Source organism: Exserohilum turcica (assembly GCF_000359705.1).
Source record: "Exserohilum turcica Et28A unplaced genomic scaffold SETTUscaffold_23, whole genome shotgun sequence".
Lineage (NCBI taxonomy): Eukaryota > Fungi > Ascomycota > Dothideomycetes > Pleosporales > Pleosporaceae > Exserohilum > Exserohilum turcicum.
Window position 1 is genome coordinate 294,732 of NW_007360059.1, and position 20,503 is coordinate 315,234.

The 20,503-nt window shown below is 48.0% G+C and overlaps 7 protein-coding genes across 7 annotated transcripts; 4 read left to right on the forward strand and 3 right to left on the reverse strand.

The window, feature by feature from the left end:
- Positions 1-185: 185 nt before the first annotated feature.
- SETTUDRAFT_110951 (uncharacterized protein) lies at positions 186-2,048 on the forward strand (the record flags this gene model as incomplete). The annotated part of the gene is made up of 4 exons (XM_008028295.1): positions 186-713; positions 894-1,000; positions 1,151-1,707; positions 1,747-2,048. The coding sequence occupies 4 exons, from the start codon at positions 186-188 to the stop codon at positions 2,046-2,048; spliced, it is 1,494 nt and encodes a 497-aa protein (XP_008026486.1).
- An 897-nt stretch (positions 2,049-2,945) lies between these two features.
- On the forward strand, positions 2,946-4,781 carry SETTUDRAFT_161640 (uncharacterized protein; the record flags this gene model as incomplete). Its single annotated transcript, XM_008028296.1, has 3 exons — positions 2,946-3,312; positions 3,361-4,324; positions 4,688-4,781. The coding sequence occupies 3 exons, from the start codon at positions 2,946-2,948 to the stop codon at positions 4,779-4,781; spliced, it is 1,425 nt and encodes a 474-aa protein (XP_008026487.1).
- Positions 4,782-5,840: 1,059 nt separating this feature from the next.
- SETTUDRAFT_184890 (uncharacterized protein) lies at positions 5,841-7,405 on the reverse strand. Its single transcript, XM_008028297.1, has 4 exons — positions 7,171-7,405; positions 6,918-7,097; positions 6,262-6,857; positions 5,841-6,235 (listed from the first exon to the last, which is right to left on the reverse strand). The coding sequence occupies exons 1-4, from the start codon at positions 7,388-7,390 to the stop codon at positions 6,230-6,232; spliced, it is 1,002 nt and encodes a 333-aa protein (XP_008026488.1). The 5' UTR covers positions 7,391-7,405; the 3' UTR covers positions 5,841-6,229.
- Positions 7,406-9,117: 1,712 nt separating this feature from the next.
- SETTUDRAFT_110770 (uncharacterized protein) lies at positions 9,118-10,065 on the forward strand (the record flags this gene model as incomplete). The annotated part of the gene is made up of 1 exon (XM_008028298.1): positions 9,118-10,065. One exon carries the CDS (start codon positions 9,118-9,120, stop codon positions 10,063-10,065), a length of 948 nt encoding a protein of 315 aa, XP_008026489.1.
- A 258-nt stretch (positions 10,066-10,323) lies between these two features.
- SETTUDRAFT_161641 (uncharacterized protein) lies at positions 10,324-11,053 on the reverse strand (the record flags this gene model as incomplete). Its single annotated transcript, XM_008028299.1, has 2 exons — positions 10,324-10,464; positions 10,517-11,053. The coding sequence occupies 2 exons, from the start codon at positions 11,051-11,053 to the stop codon at positions 10,324-10,326; spliced, it is 678 nt and encodes a 225-aa protein (XP_008026490.1).
- A 624-nt stretch (positions 11,054-11,677) lies between these two features.
- Positions 11,678-13,007, reverse strand: SETTUDRAFT_169503 (uncharacterized protein). Its single transcript, XM_008028300.1, has 3 exons — positions 12,713-13,007; positions 12,170-12,659; positions 11,678-12,116 (listed from the first exon to the last, which is right to left on the reverse strand). The coding sequence occupies exons 1-3, from the start codon at positions 12,982-12,984 to the stop codon at positions 11,748-11,750; spliced, it is 1,131 nt and encodes a 376-aa protein (XP_008026491.1). The 5' UTR covers positions 12,985-13,007; the 3' UTR covers positions 11,678-11,747.
- Positions 13,008-17,908: 4,901 nt separating this feature from the next.
- Positions 17,909-20,503, forward strand: SETTUDRAFT_28881 (uncharacterized protein; the record flags this gene model as incomplete). Its single annotated transcript, XM_008028192.1, has 3 exons — positions 17,909-18,320; positions 20,125-20,225; positions 20,294-20,503. 3 exons carry the CDS (start codon positions 17,909-17,911, stop codon positions 20,501-20,503), a joined length of 723 nt encoding a protein of 240 aa, XP_008026383.1.

Genomic DNA, 20,503 nt, shown 5'->3' on the forward strand with positions numbered 1-20,503 from the left:
TTTGGGGTGAAAGACAAATGTTGTGGGGTATGAGCGTTAGGAGGGGCGGACTTGATTAGGCAAGGTGCCTGTTGTTTTGTGGGGCTCCCATATCAATCCAAGGCTACTAGTACGCACAGACCTTGCGATATACAAGCGGGCTTCTTCCCTAATGTTTTCTGATGCTTTTTCATTTCTCGTCCACAATGGAGATTGATGAAATCCAGATAAGTGAAGAACGATTCCGGAATATCTATGCGGCTGGCTTCGAAACCTGGGCTCAACTACATTCTCTCGTTGTTAAAAATACGAAGCTTCCTACTCGCTGCTTTTTCACGAAGAATACATTTCCTCTCTTACCAGCCTTCCCACAAAATCTTAAGCTCGAAGAGCACCCTAATGGATTAAGCGCTTCTGGTTTCTCTACTTGGGCATCTTCACCTGCAACATGCGCCAGCTCCATTCCTTCTTTTCGGCGTCGAGTACAGTTAGAGGTCGCGGTGAAGGACCCAGTTCTACTTTCGATATCTGATTCGGCTCCGACTGATACTTATTCCACGTCATGGTTTCGTTCTCAGAACGATTATCTAGCAATCCTCGTGTTAGCGTGGGCATATGTCTTATCAGCTCGTTGGGTAGAAATCATGTCTCCAGCTTGCTCTCTCACCTATACCGACAACCTAGCAAAGCATTACGACGCAACAACAAAGTCCGATAACGCCCAACATTCCGCTGTTGTAGATATCGGACCCGCAAGCTCAAAAGAATCCCGATGGTGGACTGCTGTTTTGGCAAAAGGCCAGGGCTGGCAAGCCAGTATTCGATCCTCCCTTTCGTCACCGTGGTCGATTCGTGTCGAGTCGAACTCCCAATTCCTACTGGACCCAGAGCTAGATATATCAAATTGTCAAGAGTCTGCCGCAACATTCTCAGAAGCCTTTGGCTTTCTGAATAGGTTTTGTACACGTCACGACATCGTCGATCAAAGCCATGCCGCTTTGGCTGCCGTACTCCTACTCCCGTATATGGCTGGTGGAACACTGCGATTGCGGTCTCCTAATTTCAATGCACGAAAAGAATCGAGCGAGGGCCCGGCCCATATTCACAAAGATTGCTCACTGACCCAGGCAATACCTGAAGGGCAACACCTCGATAGACTGATCACGTTAAGTTGCAACATCAATGGCTTACGTCCTCTACTCCTCAGTGTCTTTTACGAAGCCAACATAGAATGCAACGCTGTAACACCCTGGTTGCAAGGAACAGTCGCTGCTATCGAATCACTGGTTGGAGAAAAGCTGTCGATTTTTGGGCGCATGTGCATGGAGAGAAGACCCGAGGTAGCGTGCATCTGGCTAGGCAGTGCCATCCTAGGCATTCAACAAAAACTCCTACAAGATATAAAATATGGACAGATACCGATCGACCTTGACTCCGCTGCGTGGACTGGGACAATCCAATCATTCATACAGCAACCTGTGTCTAGGCCACTTGCAGTTGACGGATACATACAGCGTGCGGACGAATGTCGTTTACTTTTCCTGTGCCAGTCCAGAAATCACACTCGAACCCCGATCTGCCAATGGAAACCTTTTGGAAAAACTCCTAAGGACGACGTCGATCTCGAAGTAAAGGTCCACGAGCATTGTGAAGGCCATGGACTCCAATATCAAGGGTTTGTTTGGGACTGCACAGAAGGGGAAATAAAACTCCTATCAATACAACAATGTCCATACAAAATTTTTGGTCAGCCTAGTATACAAGAAGGTCAATACACAGTCCCTATTGTGTGGAAAGGTTTAAACTGTGAACAAGAGGCCATTTCAGAGAATGCCACGCGTAACATCTTCAGCTGGTTGCGTTCTGATGGGTACCCACCATACGAAAAGGCGATATTCGAGCACGAATGGTTCATGACATATGATTCAGACGAAGAGCAAGAACGCATAGAGGAAGCAACCTCCATGAGTGACTCTAAAAATATTACAAAAATTGAGGAGTGGCTGTACTGCTCGAGGGAAGACCGGCACGCTAGCGTTCATGGCGATTGGGATACTTTACGACGATGAGCAGCATTCTTTCATGCACGAATTAAAATCCTTCTTCTAGGCGCTATTTTGGAAATGCCTTCACTACAACGGGTCGCAGGCAAGAGTAGTCCAACAGTTTGACAAATAGAATTATGCAAACACGGAGGAGCTAGCCAAGCTAAAGCTAGGCACAGTATAAGATGATGAGATTTTTCGTAAAACTATCCTCGAACACTTCATAGACTATTACCAGCCACTTGTACCTTGCATTGACAGATTACGGAGAAAGATATTCCCTGGAGGCGGAAGGTGGAGGGTACCGAATCCGAGGCTGTACTTGGATATGAAGGAGATCCTAAGGGCAGCACGGGATGACCTGAAGGAGTTAGAAGGATAAGGAGACCTATCGATCAGTATGTACCATGTAATCCAGTAGAAATAACCAATGACTGCTAGTATAGCTATGTAATTCCGTCTACCACTTTGTCGGTAATGTGGTGAGAATACCTTTCCAACCTCGCAAGTCAACCACGATCGGGAAGCGAATGACTCTGGCAGTCGACGTGGAATACTTCTAGCATCCTGAATTGAACAGTTTTCCTATAAACGGTACTCCTTTTGCTGATCTAGTCGCCATTGAGGACCCAAAGTATGTCGCGAAGATACGTCGCGAAGCTGAGAAGCAGGGTCGGCGTCATAGCCTGTTTGTCGCTCTACCCCGCTTACCCCGCCCACCCCGCCTACCCCAGTTCCAATCGACATTAGGCCATAGCCTGTAGCAGGTCTGATGTAGTGCGGAAGCGCGTTGTCCTTACCGATCGAGGAAGTGCACAAGGTATGCAGGTCGTGACCCCGGGCGACGTGAATGTTATTTCAACTAGCTCAGCGTACTGTCACATTTACAACATGTGGTGGTTAGATCGCGTCTCACCAAACATGCTCACCTACTCTCCACCGCCCGCAGTGATTTGCGCTGAGAATATCGCCCTACTCTATCTCCTCCATTCGGTCCCAGTCCCACCTTCCTGCAATGAGATCAAGAAGCCTCCATCTCGCCAAGGGGGCTATTCATCGTCATTTGTCCAGGAGCGAGACTTAGCTAGCACATTAGCCTTCCTCTCTTATACCGAAGATGACCCCAACCATATACCAGCCCTCTGCGTTGAGGAGAACCCTAAGTTGATGTCGCTAGATGTTGTAGTGGCTGTGAACAAGAAAAATGAGGCAGATGGTAACGAGGCCCTCCAAAATATAGAGCAGAATCTCGAGAAGATCTTCACAATTCTGTCGGAGATCTCACAAGGTATGTAATGTAAGCTCCTCTATTCTTGTCGATGATAACTGTTATAAGAGAGAGACAACAACCGAGCTATAGAACACCAAATCTTCAATGCAATCATTTCCATATATTCCCATCGCGTTCTAAGTCGTCTAAGATTCATGGCTAAAACACGGGGTACTCCTAGACAGCCCCTCAGGGTTGTTTTAGGCGAAGCTATCAATTCCCTCAAGCAAGTCAATCATCAAACTCTGAGCAGCCTACCCTTTAGCTTATTCATAGAAAGAGCCAAAGATGTCATTAGACTAGCTGACGCATGGGCTAAGCATCAGAAGTCGGCGGAGTTAGGAAATCTGGTGGAAGGCATCTACCAGTTGAAGCAGACTGGAGATGTTCAAGCCCTGCTAGGCTCGATACCAAATCGTGCAATGGGCCCAAGTTCAAGGCAAAACCTGTTCAACATTATTAAGAAAGTGTCGAGATATCGAGAAGCTGCACGATTTTTGTATCGTACAGCCAAAAAGATTCCCTTGCTGCGGCGAGCGAAAGTGGTTATCGCCAGTCTGCCCAAAGAGGCTTTCGATCGAATTTCGGACGAAAACTATACTCCACAGCTCACGTCGACGATCTCAAGAATGAACACGAATTGCCAAGGGCCAGTCGTCCGCCACCTCTGTCGTCTCCTGAACACGAGTGGTCCACAGCTGAATGATCAGTTTGCTGATCAAACAAGGAAAACGATGCGGGAGGCCAAGATACATGCAGAAATTCAGCTTGTCTTCCATTATGAGCTGAACTTTTCGAGGTTACCGCCACGTGTCGTTTGTTCCAGCAAGGATGCATGCTTTCTGTGTAATGCTTTCATTCTGATGCATGGGAAAATGCACACACCTCGATACCATGGGCGATTGTATCCTGGATGGAGATTGCCACTGATGTCTGATCTTAACGATTTGGATATACGACTCAATTCGGCATTAGAAGATCAGATTAAAGATAGCCTAAAGACACTGCTATCAAGACAGAAGAAGACCATGTACCCAGATCCAAACGAGAGTACATTGCTTACACTGCCTCTATCTACATCAACGTTGCGCACACCAGCTGTGGCAGAGGTAATCGAATGGGAGAAAACATCTGCGAAAAGCTCCTTAGTCAACGGCACAGCCAGACTCCGGGAACACACGATATTACCCAAAGACCAATCATCAGTCTCCCTCGCAGAGTGCATCAAAGCTGTTCCTTCCGCACTTAGTTCGAGAAGTATTATCACCGCAGAAGATGATGGACTTCCCAAATGAGCTTGTCAGACCAAGTTGCGACGCAACTATCCGCCCAATGCAGTCATCGAACAACTCTGCATAAGGTTATAACATGTGGAACTGAAGAATTGATTCAGGGTTTGTCACAGGCCAGTAGCGTTGTCGCGAGCGAAACGCAATTTCACACTGCAGATGAGCTTGAGATTCACATCGAGTACATCGCAGAAATGACACCACCAGGTGCAAATAGAAGTGATTCAGAGATTGCCTATAGCATCGAATGGCTTTCGGTGCAAAAGGCAAGGGAGATACTAGAACATAAGGCGGCCGCTGTCGCAGACATAGAGGCATTGCAATGCGGAACCTGGCATACGATAGATTGCCACAATGATATACTCATCATGGCCCGAGGAACTCTTGTCAGAATCACACCCCGAAAATGAAAAACAGAGAGAGAGAGGTGGGAGTAGAAGGGAAGACCCTCTGAGTCGTGTGATGTGGGATCTAATGCCGAAGAAGTACAGACTTTCCTTAGTTCGCATACCACTGGATCCTTGAATAAGTAGTTAGTAAGTTAATGTTAAGCTTTCTCACGCAGCTTCGTGTACCAGCGTACTTGCACAGCCCCATGAGATCTGTTTGAAAATTTACAATAGATTCAGCACCAAGTTTTGCAGAGCGTAAACAGGCAAGATTAATTTAATGTAACTACTGTAGATCATTTGCGCGCAGATACAGGACGTAACATCAGAAGTCAGGATCATCTGTTGAAGCACTTCAACCTATCTCTAACGATAATTCGCTCGTGCACCTCAGCATTGTGTCTTCCAGAACCAGCCAACACCAAGCGCGCCAAATCGATATATTTTCGATCAAGGCGAATTGGAGTGCTATACAAATCAAGTATCGAGGATGATAAAGTCGGCGAAAAGGTTATCTTCTTCTGAGAGTCAAATTCTTCATTCTTAGTCCTGCACAGTGTTCCGGAATGGACAGTGTAGGTCGGGTTCGAAAATTATTGAGAAGCCAGGGTTGATGTTGATGGCGTGCACCCAGGGGCTATGCAAGGTTCGTATAGTCAGTCGTGCTGTTTAGGCCGAAAGGGGCACGCTTCTACAACGATGGTCTGGTGGATAGGTTTAGCATGTATTGTAGTCTCATATCACCCTTCCTCAAATGAACTTAGAATTTTAAGTTGACATAAGCAACCTACGATTAGTGATAGTAAGGGAGGAAAACTCAACATTGCGCCAACGTAGTATTAAGGAAAAATAAGGAACTAGAACGATTCTAAGTCTTAAACGCCAGTCTGCCAATGGTATCCCATCTAGTTCGTCAGTTCTTCAGGCTTGTTATCGTCAGGATGATTGCTCGCATCTCTGTCCATCTCCCAGCACTGTACCCAGATCTCCAACCTTCTTGGAGGGCCTGGGTGTAAAGGGTTAGCCGCATGAAAATCCCGAAGTCTGTGCGGGCTATTCTTGAAGTTAGACGCATCATACCACTCCAGATCCTCCTCATATTCTAGCCATTTCACACGGTACTGTAGCTTCCTGCGATAGACACGGGCATCGAGAATCTTCTCTACCTCATATTCGTCGTCATCGTCGTTCAAAGTGTCCTGATAGCGCTTCCGCTTATACTTGCGCGAGTGATATTCACTGCTATCATCGCTGCTGTCATCGCTGTGGCAGATTTTAGCATCGTATACGCTGTGCGGTGGTTCTGAAGGAGGTTTCAGAGCCAAAGGACAGTTGGAGAACTGGCTGCTGCTAGATGGGGATGGCATTTGCTGCTTCGATGGGCCCACATTGTGCTTAAGGCGCTGCTTCGATGTCATGTTTGATAATCGAATGTGCTGCTTGGTTGGCGGGAAGCGTTTCCGCTTGCGGGTCAGCCACGCTATCTGATTATCGCAATCATTGTGATCGGTATCGGTATCGCTGCTGCTGCTGCCGCTGCTGCTGCTGCTGCTGCTACTGCTCCTGCTGCTACTGCTCGTGTTTTCGATCGAAGGAGGGCTGCCTCGCGTTGATTGTTCGATATTCATCTTCGACAAGCTTATTGGCGGAATTGATGGAAATTTGTGACATGGGAATCCACTCATTCGAGTCTTTGCTTTTCCAAATGCATCGTAGTCGATGTCATTTTCCGTGTCTATAGGATACTTCCCACTGCGAAGATTCAGAGCTGTGATGCTCGAAACTTCAAGCCGATTGTTTATCTGCGTACCCGCATCATTTTCGTGCGAGTCGCCCCCGTCTGTATCTACGCTAGGCTGATTGTCTTCGACAACGACCGTATTTTCTACGCAATGTCAGAAATGGTGTGCAAGAGCCACTATCACAATCGCACCCCAGCACTTACCTTGACTAACGTTTTCAGAAGGAGCTGGGTTATTTGAGCTCTCGTCGTTTGCGCCTTCTCGAACGTTCCGCTCAAATTCTTCGCCTTCACTTTCGTACTGGGGCGCAAAATCGTCGCAACTGTTGATATCACCATCTCCTCCACCTCTGCTACCGCTTATGTCGCTGTCACCTTCTCCAACTATGTTTGTGTTAGTCATCATAGAACGCTGGAATGAGCATAGTACGGCTACGCTGGCTGTAGGGATGCCCACCTAAGTATGTCAAATCAATGACTTCGACTTCGTCCGACGTTGGTACAGGATCCTCCTTATTCTCCAGTTTAGTGTTCGATCTTGTACTGTCTTTGCTTGACAAGGTCTTTGAAGGGTTCCGACGAGAGGTTTGCTTAGGCTTTGGAGGCCCACTGTACTGTATTATTTGAAGAGAGTCTTGTGCGTGAGGTATGGAAAAAGTGTCAAAGAACATTGCCATGGCTGCTGTTGCGGCTCGAGGACGTGCTGGTGCTGCGAGGAGAGAGGAGACGCAGAGGTTTAAATAGGCAAGATGCCACTCCTGAGGTCTCTCCTGTAATGTGAATCCTCTCGGAGAGCCATCTGGAATAACATTTAGCGCCCATCAGGCAGCAGTCCTTATGAGACCGTGCTCGAAACTTCGCACCCTTGCCAGCGGCATATTAGACTAGAGTCGAACCAGCTTCGCGTCGTGTACCCAAACATATCATACGGATGCGAGATATCGGCGGCGATAGAGTTTTCGCATGAAGCCCCTTTCTTCTTAGATAGAAACGTGTCTAAATCTCTCACTAATACTCGTACTAGAAATGAAGAAGTACAATGCATTCCTAGGCTTCAGGCTGTGGTATAGGTCCCGCCTCTTTTTCGCCAGAGCCCGTCTGCTGAACAGGGAGATTCCAAGACGTGTATTTTAGCTCGTCGGCCACTCCGAAACCCAGATACGGGCTCAGATTCGTGTTTAGACTCTAGACGTCAGGCTTTGGGCGGCTTGGGCCACACAGTGCAGAGAGGTTGGCGCCCAAGCTGTGCTGAACGCCCGCTCTAGTCTTCACTACCCCTGATATGTAACGCTGGAATAGGGCACTGCCATCATGCAGGCAGTCACATGGACCCAGATTCTACCAATCTGTGTTACGGCGCAGTCTCGGAAAGTACATCATGACCGCTACCTGCATGGCTGAGTAGCGGGTTGGACTCTAGCTGCGGCTTTTCTGGCGTGACTTTTTGGTGAAACTGGGCTTGCAGTGACACTTGGACAGTTCAAAACCAATCATTTCTCTAAGGCTACCTGCCAACGTAACCTCGCTAGGTCTGTAGCTGCAGTTATACCGGCTTAGTGCTTCGTGTTGAGGCGTGATCGGGGCATCCGAAGCCCCTTTGTTGCTGATCCGTGTGATGTATGACGTGGCAGATCGAGGATGAGCAGAATGGGAGGGACGTTCACTTCCGAGAGGGCGAAAGTTAAGGAACGATTGCAAACTGTTCATGAAAGCTTTGGCGCAAAGACTTCCCACCATGAGATAGGCGAGAGAGTTGGAATGGTGAAATTCCAAGTAGAAACAGAGCTGCTAGTAGTGTGTTCGAGAAAAACGTGTCGAGACGGTCTGACAAAGGATATAGCGTAGAGGCTTAACCGTGGATCCTGAAGGAGGGGGTAAAGTGGATAACATAGTCAGGCAGTGCAGCGATCGCATGATTTCCAAGGGTACGAAAATGCCTCACAGATTCAGTCCGAGCGACCAATAGGAGGAAGTGAAGTGGAGGGAGGAAAGGGACGATAGTGGGAGGTGAGTAGGACGGCGAGGGAAGCGTGATTATATGTGATGGGGTCAGCGCACAGGCCAAATAAAAGCAGCGAGTGGCCAAGCAAGCATCCATTTCCCGCTTCGGAAGCCTGCATTTCCTAATGCAGTTCCACTCTCACACATATACCTATAGTAATATCATGGCGCACTATTCGGTATGGTTGTGTTCTATGAAGGTGCAATCCCAGAGTATAGGCAATAAGTCACAAATAATAATTGAGTCCGTATACAAGTCACGTAGTTTGTTGTTATACTCACTAAATGATATCCAAATCAAATCATTGCTAGCGTACATCTATATAGACCTAGCAGCGTCATCTTGTTTGATCAGGAGACCTCCAGAAGCTCTATAAATTGTTCACTGTATACCTACTATCCGATGTACGTAGCGCGAACCCTCCTAGTATTCTTAGCGACTACAGCTCGAGCCCATATGTCGTTATGGTATCCGCCCCCTCTCGGTGGTAGTAAAGAAGCGAATTCTTTCACAACACAGGTGGATAAGGAATTCAACTTTCCAATTGGATGCTGCGATTCTCAGGGCGAGCCAACACTGCCTTCTCCTGGCGATTGTCGTGGTCATCTTGACCTTCTAGATACCGAAGAAGGCACACCGCAAGTCACATGGGAACCTGGCCAGGACGCTTACTTCAAGTTATCCGACCACATGTATAGTATCGGTGTTCCAGGATCAACTCACTATGGTGGAAGCTGCCAAGTCGGCTTCTCCGTGGACAAAGGTCAGACATGGAAAGTCGCAGCTTCATACCATGGGAACTGCCCTCATAGGGATAAAGACACGCCGCAAGTCTTTGAGTTCAAAGTCCCTTTAAACATACCAACTGGTATAGCAGTATTTGCTTGGGTTTGGCTGAACCGTGAGCACGAATTCTTCATGAACTGTGCAGCCGTTCAGATTGGCTCGAGCTATAGCAGTATCACCACGCGCACTTACACAAGTGCTAAAACTGATCCTAATACATATTATACTGCACCACTAGATGCTCCTAGCAAATCACTAAGGTGGAGATACATCAAACATCGTCACAGTGGGAAGCATTCCAGGCATAACTATCATATTTACAAACCCAATGTCTTACCATCGCCTGAGGAGCCCCGCCGCAGGTCAGGAAAACCGGCTTCCGATGCTTGCGATTGGAACACCGCACCCAGGATGGAAACTAGCTACTATTCTGTAGATGCAAGATGTGCACCTAACGCTAAGCTGAAGAATCCAAAGAGTGATGACTTTGAGATTGGCTGGGGCAACGCGTGCGGCGTCGTAGAGGGAGACAAAGAGTATGCTATTCACAACATCGAGTGTTAGGCTTGGAGTTCTAGCAGGCTTGCGCAGATGTCGCACTAGGACTTCTTGTCTCTATATTACATAGTATTCGGATAGTACAAGTCAGCTAATATAGCAATTAACCCACCAAAACTATCAACACACGCATCAGTTGAGTCCCGCTTTCGCCTCCTGGCTTCGATGTTTTTCGAAGATCTTATAATATCTTTCCAATCAAATCGATGTATATGAAATATACCTGATCACCTATATTCGTTCACATAAGCAAAGAGAATATAGTCAATATACAACAACCCTGGACGAGGAGCAGTCGCAACAATTTCCAGTGACGAGCACATCGCTGAGAAAGATGGCTATTAAAGACGGCTGTTGTACTTCTCGTGAACATATCCGAGACTTTGTGCGGATGATATGAGGCTTCTAACTCTGTCGCGGTGAATGTTGATGGAGGTGATTGACATGCTGCAGCTGCAATGACACCAAACCGGTCAAGTACATAACCAACTGGCAGATCGGACTCAGTAATTGTTTCATACTTCAACGTGTATACTCGGCGGCCTTTCTTTTCAAAGTCGGTTTTTCCTGTCCAAGCAATAAGGTGTTCCAAGTCGAGCAAGTAGATAGGGTTCGCTGTCTTTCTTAAAGAACGCCCTTCTGTAATCCTTCTCAACAGCAGCTGGTTGAGCTTGACCCGGGCGTCTTCCCAGACAGGATTTCGGGAAGCAGCAGTTGCAAGCACATCACAGTACTTGATTCCCATTGAAGCCCACTCATAGTATTGAACCTTATTCATGCCCCAATACTCGGCTGTCTTAACAAGTGGAGCGAGACACTGCTTACTCATCCTGATCTTAGATTGTGCCGTGTTGACAAATTGCTCCCATTGCTTTGCATCAAAGAGAACATCTAGCTGCGGCTGCTCGTTCTTCCTATAGTGGTAGCACTCTTCAATCATAACTTCGTTGAGTTTTACAAAAAGCCAATCAGCTTGTCTTCGTTGCGAAAGCATTTCGTTCCGTATGGCTATGCATGCTTGAAATCTTTCATCTTCAGATAATATAGAGCGTAATGAGGTCTGAAGCGCCCGAATATTTGGAGAAGCAGGGTTAAAATCGAGTATATCGGTACTTGAGAACCTTAGCTCTAAACATATACCTCCTTGTTAGACCTACTTGTGCGTTGTTCGTTCCATCTTCTGCAAAGTTAAAGGCTGGATAATAGACTATTGTGCCCCAAAAGAGTTTATATACCTTAGAGGCCATTGCTTGCGAAAGGTCACTAACTAACCCTGACGTATATTGTGTACGGGGATCATTTACTTTTGGTAACGCTACGCACGTGCCTTTGCATCATCTTATCGTGACGCTAGGAACGCGATAGCTGGCTAACCTTCTTGCCCATACGTTATCAACGTACAACTATACATGACATCACAGTACACCCAATGTGTACTCCTTCTCTCAATTTCGTTTTACTCACGCGTTCAAGAGTGGATGCACAGGAGAGAAGTGTACACTCCTCAAAATCGTCCGCTTACCTCTTCAACGTGGTTGCTTTGCCGATCATCCTCCATAGCTTCTAGGTGCGTGTAATCACGTACAATCATCTTTATCCCATAGATTTACCAACATAAGTACTACCGAATTTAATTTCAAATGCAGCTATTCGAAACGGTTATTACGAAACGATCATTATGCTGTCTTCTATTCTGAAAAGCTGCCGCTTGATGCATGTTCGTAATCCAAGTCGTTCACTGCTGCCCGCTTCGCCTCCCTCTCCTCTTCCTTAACGTATCTCGCTTCATCACCAGGAACCATCACATCTGTGGGTGTTTCTGATCGTTTGCGCTTTTTAACGCCCGCAGGAATGGAATGCCGAACAAGTGATGTTTCCCGGCGCATCTTACCTTCCGCTGCAGAGAGATAATTGCAAAGCTCTTGAGTAGACACTATGATCTCCCTCCTTCCCTCCGTAACCACCACATCCTTTGTAAGTTCCTCGCATGCAAAGTCGGACAGTTGAAGCCGTAGGCCTGGGTGAGTAGTAGAATTTCCTTGCTCGTCACGAAATGCCTGCAATGAGACGTTAGGTAGGAAAACCAGCTTTTACCTGAAACAAGACATACCTCATCCGCAACTTCCTCAACTACTCGTAGTTCAACGCCATCGTTGGTGTGAAGAAATTGAGGCCGCCATACCGACAAGGTCGCTTCACGCGACTCGTTCACGCCATATCCGATGTTGAAACCCACAACAACTCGCACACTAGCATCTGAGTCCAGGAGATAGTTTTCGGCCAACCGGCGCAGTCTCTTTTTCTTCTGTGAATATGCCACTTCGACGATAACCCCAGGGTATTCCGCGTCATCGTGCCAGAAAGATGCGTCCGGCTCATATTTCGATTTCTTGCCGGAGGAATCATCTGTAACTGGAAAATGTAGCTCGGTAGACCGAGCAGAATCAACCTTCTGGGCGAAAGCCGCCGCGTCATCAGATCCTTCACGAATCGATTTCAGTTGGCTGAGCACAGCATCCTCAACACGGGCAATGAACAATTCATGCACGGCTGTAGGCATGCGAACGACAAGCCGGTGCTTTTCCACGTCGTAATCATACCTGTTTACCTCTCTTGTCAACCGCTATGCCTATCATGTTTTGAGCATACTCACCGTATCTTGTCTTTCACAAACCCTAGCAGCCTCTCCTCTTGTTTGAAGAGACGCTGCAATTTATCGTACTCCCCGGGTTGAAGCGAAAACTCTGTCCACGGGTCTCGATTGCTATGCTTTCCTGCTTGAATTTCGTGGAAAAGTGCGATAATTCGAGGGGCTTGCGCGTACGGCTTCTCGTCGGTTGGCGGCGGGGTTAACGGTGGCTCTACAAAACTCGAGGGCGGTGTGGTTTGCTGCTTGGGTCCTCGGCGTTTTTGTTTCGAAGGCATAGCAGTATGTCGCACGGCATCGCGGCGTTGCACAAGGGCTGTCACGACGACTGCTCGTGGTTTAGGAGTACAGACGCTTTGGCCGCTTTGGTTGACTTAGAAACAGTGCCAAGAGGACATGCTTACTAATCACGATGAGCCTGATGGCGCAACAACACCAGGAACCAATTCCGCCCTTTATCACCCCGCCCTGGCGACACGGCCCAAAGACCCACATAGACAAGAGCGCCGACAAAGCACGTAGTCGACACGACAGAGAGCACGAGAAGGATCAGAGCCTTAGCATCCACACCGACGGCAGCGGCATAGATGGCGAGATTGGTGCTGCAGCAACATGCCCACTCACACAGCAGACCCGCACAGTGCACATGGGGCCAGACACAACCTCGACAGTCTACGCCGCCGAGCTACAAGGCATCAGCCTCGCACTACAAATAGCACAAGAGTACGCTGAGCGAGGAGGTGAGAGGCGGAAGGTAGCCATCTACACAGACAACCAGGCAGCCATTTGGTTAGTGGCCAAGGCTGAAGGTCGATCAGGAGCATACATTCTTGCAGACATTGCAGAACAGGTCAAGACGCTCCAGGACATGGACCGGCCAGTGACAATAAGGTGGATCCCAGCCCACACCGGTATCCCAGGAAACGAAGCTGTCGACAGGGCCGCCAAGGGGGCCACGGGATGGAGAGAGGACGGCCGCAGACACCCGCCAGCAGAAGCGCCGCCTAGGCTCTATCCAATCAGGTCGACCGTCAGGCGCTGGTGCAGGACTCAAACAGAGCGAGCATGGGCGGCCAAGTGGCGCGCAGAGGCCAAAGGTCGAGCAACCTACAGACACACACCGTGGCCTACTAAGAAAGTACTTCAGACACATGAGGGCCTCACTAAACGACAGAGTGCGCTGCTAGTGCAGCTGCGTACTGAGAAGATAGGCCTGCGCGACTTTCTCTTCACCCAAAGAGTGCCAGGTGTTACCAGCTCCCGCTGCCAGTGCGGGGAGAGACGACAGACTGTTGCCCACATCTTGCTCCACTGCAGGATGCTCAAGGACCTCCGGAACCAGGTATTCGACAACCTCGAGGGACGACACAACCTCCGGGCCATCCTAAGCAGGCCACAGCTAGCCACTAAAGCCATCCAGTTTATAGAACAAGCGCAGATCCTTGGGCATGTTGGGATCGAAGACGCGTAGACGACAGCCGAGCGCTGGGGGGAGACTGTAGGTATCGCGGCCGCAAAACACGAGGCAGTACGCCTCTACGAGCCTATAAGCACAGTATACTGTTGGTAGAGCTATTATCTAGATAAGGTTGCAGCCAGATTGTAGATAGTGGTGGAGGGGAAACGGCAGGCCTCTAGGAACAGCTGGCTCCCATAAGGGAGTGACGTGGGGCGGCGCGGATTAACGACTGCGCGGCGTCGGCTGTTGGCTACGCCAGCCATGCCGGGCATAGCTGCGGAGAAAACGCGGCTGAAACCGAGTAGGACTCAATCAATCAATCAATCAATCAATCAACAACACCAAGCCCAGAAAACCTATCCTTATGGCCTATTGCTAAGTTCGCTGTGTTAGCGAGTGTCTTGATATAATGTCTCGTCACAAAGGGTATCTCTCTAAGCAGGGATGGAAATTGTATGATTTACGCACGTCAGAAGAAATTCTCTATGCTAAAAGTTGCCTTATCTTTTCCTTGATATTTGCTACAGGCGTGGGTGCGATCAAATCGATATGTATTGTGTCTGCTATCTACCATCTTCATTTATGTGTGGTGTATAGCTATTGCCTTTTCTTGTTGAGACGGTGCATTCTTGCTGCCGTTACAGTGGCTTGTTGCTTCAGTTCAGCTGAAGTCATTGCTTCTGCAGCCTTGCCTCGGCTGCGACAATATTTTATTAGTAGCCCTCTACAATGTAGGTAATGCCTGGTCGCTTGAAGGCGTCGTAAGACATTGCAACAACAAAAGGTTCATTCTAATTGGCTCTTAGACCAATGACATGCGCCATGTTTATTTTTGGGCATCTAAAATAGGGCAGTGGGGGGTAGCGCGGGAATATGTTACGGCACTATTTCATCGTTTCAACACGATTGTACGCATCTCGCTTCCCTGTAAGGCTTTCTACGGCTCCTTCTCCGCACGGCAAAGCTCCTGGAATTTATAATGTTGACAACTAAGTAGTAATAAATTCTAAAATAACTAGATTTGACACGTAAACTTCTTGTAAGTATAGTTATCCGAGTCTTTAAAGGAGGTGTAAAGTTGCGTTTAGATGAGGACGAAACTGTTAAGACGCTATCAATAGTCTGAGAAAATATTAACGATATACCTAATCTTGTAGATATCTAGAAGCTTTGTTACTGTTAAGGCATATTGTAGGCGTAGCGAGTCTAGCTCCAGCACTCGATTCTAGAGTTGTTAGCCGAATAGCCTACTATAGAGCAGTTAATTCTAGATCTGGCGCAGCAGTATTGATCTGGTTCTCAACTCTTAGACACGGCTTCCGCTAACTTTCTCCTTGTCTCTTCTCTTTGCTAGTTGGATAGCGGTAGGGCCTATAGTACTTTGAGATGAGTGTTTTGTGGAATCAAGTCGATATAAGTTATAGGACAAAGATTAGGGAGAGTTAATTGAGAGTAAAGAGTTGTGATACAGTAATTATTGACATCATAGTGGCACTTCAGAGTATGAGGATATGCGTCAACAAACTGAACCTGGTAGAAAACGAACGCATAGACCCTAAACAACCTATCTGTTCTTGATATGTACAAAACTGGCTTTGCTGAAGTCTAGACTGCTTGGTTGGCCATGCAGGACAGCCTACAGATGAATAGATGCGGTTCAATTAGGACCCGCCTGCATAAATCAAGTCCCTCTCAAAATTCATTCAGCAATAAAAGAGACCTCCGAGTATCGATTTTCGAATATATAATGCGAATTGAAATATCATCTTTGCTAGTCACATCTACAGCTTGAAATTAAACTTTCACTTAGTTAACCTCAATATGCGGTATCAACATTTATGCTTTTCGAGCGCGTTTTTAGGCAATGTTCTCGCCCAATCAACAATGATGGTTGATCTTCAGCATAACCGGGTTGAGCAAGCTGATTGCCCACGAAGGGTAGGTAAAAAATTAAGCACTCATAAACAGACCTAACGGCCAGGCGAAGTTGCACTTTTGCTCAAAGACAGCATGGAGCGAATGTGCTGCACCAATCATATCGTCCAACCGCTGTGTAGCCGCCGATAGGCTTAATGATGTCGCTTCCATTGCAATCGACTTGGGCTTGTGCTGCCAGTTCTTTAGGTATATCTAGTATCACATCAAGTCTATAGTCGGATCTCTAATTATTCAGTGACGATAAATGCGATACGGTATACAAAGAGGAAGGAGGGGAAGGGGAAGGGCAATGGTACCCCGGCCTCAAGGAAGTGTCTAGTACATTCAAAGAACAGGTGGGCAGCTACATGTGCAGGAATGGGACCACTTCATCAATTTGCCCAGGGAAAGGCGCTGGAAACTTAGTTGCTTCCACGAATGCGGCTACTTCTAGTGCTTATTAGTGTATTATCTGAATAGCGTTTTCTAGCCTATTTCAAGCATAGTGCCGCGGAATTTCCTGTTAGTATTTGAACATAGCTGATAGGTCTAGCTGTAGCGGTCGGCTGCGGTAGTATTCGTTTTGCCCGGTGGTGTTCCTTGCGCGCCTCTTCAGTGGTGCTGGTAGCTCGGTTGGCCGGGATGTCGCTTCGCGGTCGCGGTCGCGGTCGCGTTCAGGGGTCGAGATTGCCATCTCTCCCACGCGTCCAGATCGCAAACTCCTGGGCATCTACAGTAGCGTACTTGCTTCTATCGGTTCTAGGTAGATTCTGATGATAATACAGTCGCGACGATTTTGTATACACTCGCTTTATTAGTGCTAGTGCAGGTACACTCGCTTGCACAATCGGCTTCCGGTCTGCGTATTACACGAAACGCTTAGCCTACAAGGGCCCCTGTATCGCTTAATTCAGACTTGCTTTTATTAGGATTAGCTGCTACAAGGATGCTTACAGCATTCCGCAAAGGCGAAAACTCTCTACCAAATGCATCGATGTGGCATACAGGGACTCGTTATCAGTCCTGGCACATTGAGATCTGAGGGTGACCCGGCGACTGCCGCCGTGACTTCAGAGTTCCATTAACTTAGGCAGCAGTTCCTGGGCTACTAGCCTACCAAATACGTTACTACTTAGCGATGACTTGGTGGCGTTTTGCAGCCAAGATGGCTATTAGTAGAGTTGGCTGATCGCTGACTGTTGTAGGACGAGCTGAAAAGAACAAATCCACTAGCTTAGGATCGCCCTTCACTTGAACGCGCCACAGGTTTAAGTTTAGCGAATTCAATAAACTTAGCAAACCTTCCATGCTAAACCAGGATGCCTCCGTTCTTTTTTGTGAATTTCATTGGAACCCTAGAGGCCGCGACATCTCTCCTTTATAATATAAATTCCTCTACACGAAGTTCTAGCACTTTTTACAACTCATCCGAGAAGTTTTATGTATCAAATTGATCCTTCATAGCCAGGACCGACCTTATCATTCCTATCACAGTGGCCGTAATTGGCTTGCTAGGCTCTGTCCTCAGTCTTTTCCTGAGTTGGCGCACTGAACGGCGCACCCACAAACGAGAAATAGCCAATCTGACAGAAAAATACGCCCAGCTATTTCTCGTTGCGGCATTTAACTTGCAGCTGCGAATATACGAACTGGTCGAATATCCTATTAGCCGGCAGCATCTTTCAACAGACGAAGGGCTCGATGACTTGAAAATCTATACGTGCTATCTACTCGCGCAGTATCTGGCTTATGCTCACATCCTCCGCACGAAGACGGGGTACTTATCGTTCACCGAGGACCGCAGGCTGCAAAAGCTGCGGATCATTATGTACATAATAGACGAGGAGCTGGACCGGCGTCGCAATCTTGACGGGATGAATGTCGGTGTTTGGCCTGCCGCTCGTGTCCGGGTAGCTGAGCGAATGATTGCCAAGCTCGAGAAAGACGACCCGAAAGACGACGTGAACGATGCGGTTGAAGGAGGATCAGGCATTCAGGTCAAAGGGTTTGATCAGTTCCACCGGGAATGGGATACGAAATTCAGGCAACCGATGGGATATTTCTGCGAATGGATTGACCTGCTCCTGACAGGACGGGTGAAAAGATTAACGGGCAATGACGCTCCTATGCGTTGCTTGCAGCATTCAGTCGTCGATCTCGTCGAGAATCTGGACCGCAAACACGCGTACATCCCAAAAACCGGAGAAAGCCTGAAGTGTCGCAAGTCGACTGTTTACTGTGACTGCACTGACTGCCGAGGGAACAAGGATTGGAATAAGGCTTACAGGTTTCGTCAAACAAGTCGATTGAATGATGCCGGTCTATGGCCTGTTGTCGCGCTTAACTTCGACCGAAGGGAAGGATATCAGTCCGCTTGGGATGATGAAACTAGCTTCGCAAAAGCTAAGGAGATGACATATACTATTAATCTAGCTTAGGCAATGTAAACTTAGCTATATGCAGACCCTTTCTATCTTGGTATGCCCTTGCGGCGACGACGTTCTTCTGGTAATACTCACTTCTCTTGCTAACGCCTAGATTTGGACCTTAGTATACTATATTATGTTAGTTGGTCTCTATCTCTGGCCATGCCCGCTAGGTGAGACCTGCCCGCCCTTCCTTAGACGCTAGCTAACTCATAGTGTTGCCCTTTAACGAGCTAAAGCGATATTCAGCTACTATTTGGTATATATATATTGGTTGCGATGTGCTTGAGAAGGACGAGGACGTGGTTAGGTCGGACGGGGGATTAACAGCGGGGCTACGGAGCCGGAGGGCGGCGCGACGGTTTATCTCTAACTATGGCATGCAAGCGTTCGCCTTAGCTATGGTCGTCTACTAGTTACACTGCGTCTCGAAGTTGCACGATAGCTGTATTGGAAACTGATTGCAGCTTAGTTGCTGGGTGTGTTTGTTGATACAAGCTATACGCTATAGCTTTCAAATATAGCCTTGCTTCTAACCTGAGCCGGTTCTCGGGTGCCCTAGAGCACTTGGCAAAGGCACCGTGCGGCCACATAGCCACATAGCCACTCAGCCACAGATCTAGTGTCAGCAGCGATAGGTTATAGCTAAGCTGCTTTAAGCTAGATGTGCGGGTCATCCTTATCTGGCACTTCTAGCAGGTGGACTTAGAACTAGCACAGAAGCACAACAACCTCTCGAGCTTAAGCGCAGTACTTAGGATAGGATAATGATATAAGAAGCTGCAAGCTAACGACCTTTCAATAAAATGTATAAGCCTTTAACGCATTTACTGCCAGCTAAAGCGAGGCGGTCGTATAACGCTCTAATAAGATCCTGGGATAACTACCTAAGTAGCTAAGACAGGTCAAGCGGTTGGTTTTCGCGGATGAGAGGCAGGTGTTAGACCACTTGTTAGGGATAAGCACGGTACAAGCAAGAGCAGATCAAGTAGGCAGCAAGTGGTAGTATATTCACGAGACGAATCCTTAGCCTCCTAAGAAAGGTAGGCTTGGGACTTATAACTATACCTAGAGCTGACTAAGGAGGGTTTTTGGTAAGCCGGAAAGGCAGACAGAGAGGCTGTTCCTGACATTATCCCCCCTCTTAGGGCGTTGCTGTCCCAGCTAACGTGGTAGAAGGCATGGCAGCGCGCCTCGCGGTGCCTTGGGGTTATTTGGGCTGAATCACCCCTATGTGGGCTGTGTTGTGCTAGGGCAGCCCTTCCTGAGTTACGGCTGAGTGGGGCAAAAATTTCTCTTTTACTTGCTCCGCTGGTTGCGCAATGACGTCACTAGGCAACCGCAGCGTTGCCTTTACTAGTGAAGGTAAGAATTCCTGCAATAGCTGTTTTGGGCTGTTTTGGGCTGTTTTGGGCTGATTTGGCCCTCTATTGCTCCGATGAGGATGTTCAGAAGGTCTTTGGGACCTATGTGGTGGTTCCTGAGGATGGTGGTGCTCCTCAGCAGACCTTCAAGTGTTTGCGCTGCGTCTTCCTTGGTCGAGACTGCTTTGCGGTAAGTTGCCCCGACTTGGGCTGGATTGGCCCTCTTTGGGCCAAATTGGGCTGACTTGGTAGATTCCGGCCGAGCTCGAGGTGCCTTGGAACGACTTCAAGAAGAGAAAGTCAACCATATCATGAAGAAGCACAAGACCCAAAATGGCACCCCAAGGAAGAGGGTATGTGATTCCCTTAGCCCTGATCGGGGCTATCGCGCCCGGATTGGACTGTACTGACCAATTTCAAGGCTGTTCAGGTCGACATGGTCCTGGCCTCCCTCAAGAAGACCGTCGATGATCTCACTGCTGAGGTTGCTACCATGGAGGCTGAGAAAGAGGGCCTTTCTGGCAATCCTAGGGGTGTCAAGACCCGTCAGATCAATGGCAAGAAGAAGGCCTTGTCTGATGCTAAGGATCGCCTGGCTGAGTATGTTCAGTCCAAGGGTGCTGGAAACTAG

Coding starts and splice junctions, on each gene's coding strand:
- SETTUDRAFT_169503 (XM_008028300.1), bottom strand. CDS start 12,984: ATGCCTTCGAAACAAAAACGCCGAGGACCCAAGCAGCAAACCACACCG. Junction 12,660..12,712: donor TTTGTGAAAGACAAGATACG/GTGAGTATGCTC, acceptor AGAGGTAAACAG/GTATGATTACGACGTGGAAA. Junction 12,117..12,169: donor TTGAGGAAGTTGCGGATGAG/GTATGTCTTGTT, acceptor GTCTCATTGCAG/GCATTTCGTGACGAGCAAGG.
- SETTUDRAFT_184890 (XM_008028297.1), bottom strand. CDS start 7,390: ATGGCAATGTTCTTTGACACTTTTTCCATACCTCACGCACAAGACTCT. Junction 7,098..7,170: donor CATTGATTTGACATACTTAG/GTGGGCATCCCT, acceptor ACACAAACATAG/TTGGAGAAGGTGACAGCGAC. Junction 6,858..6,917: donor TTCTGAAAACGTTAGTCAAG/GTAAGTGCTGGG, acceptor GACATTGCGTAG/AAAATACGGTCGTTGTCGAA.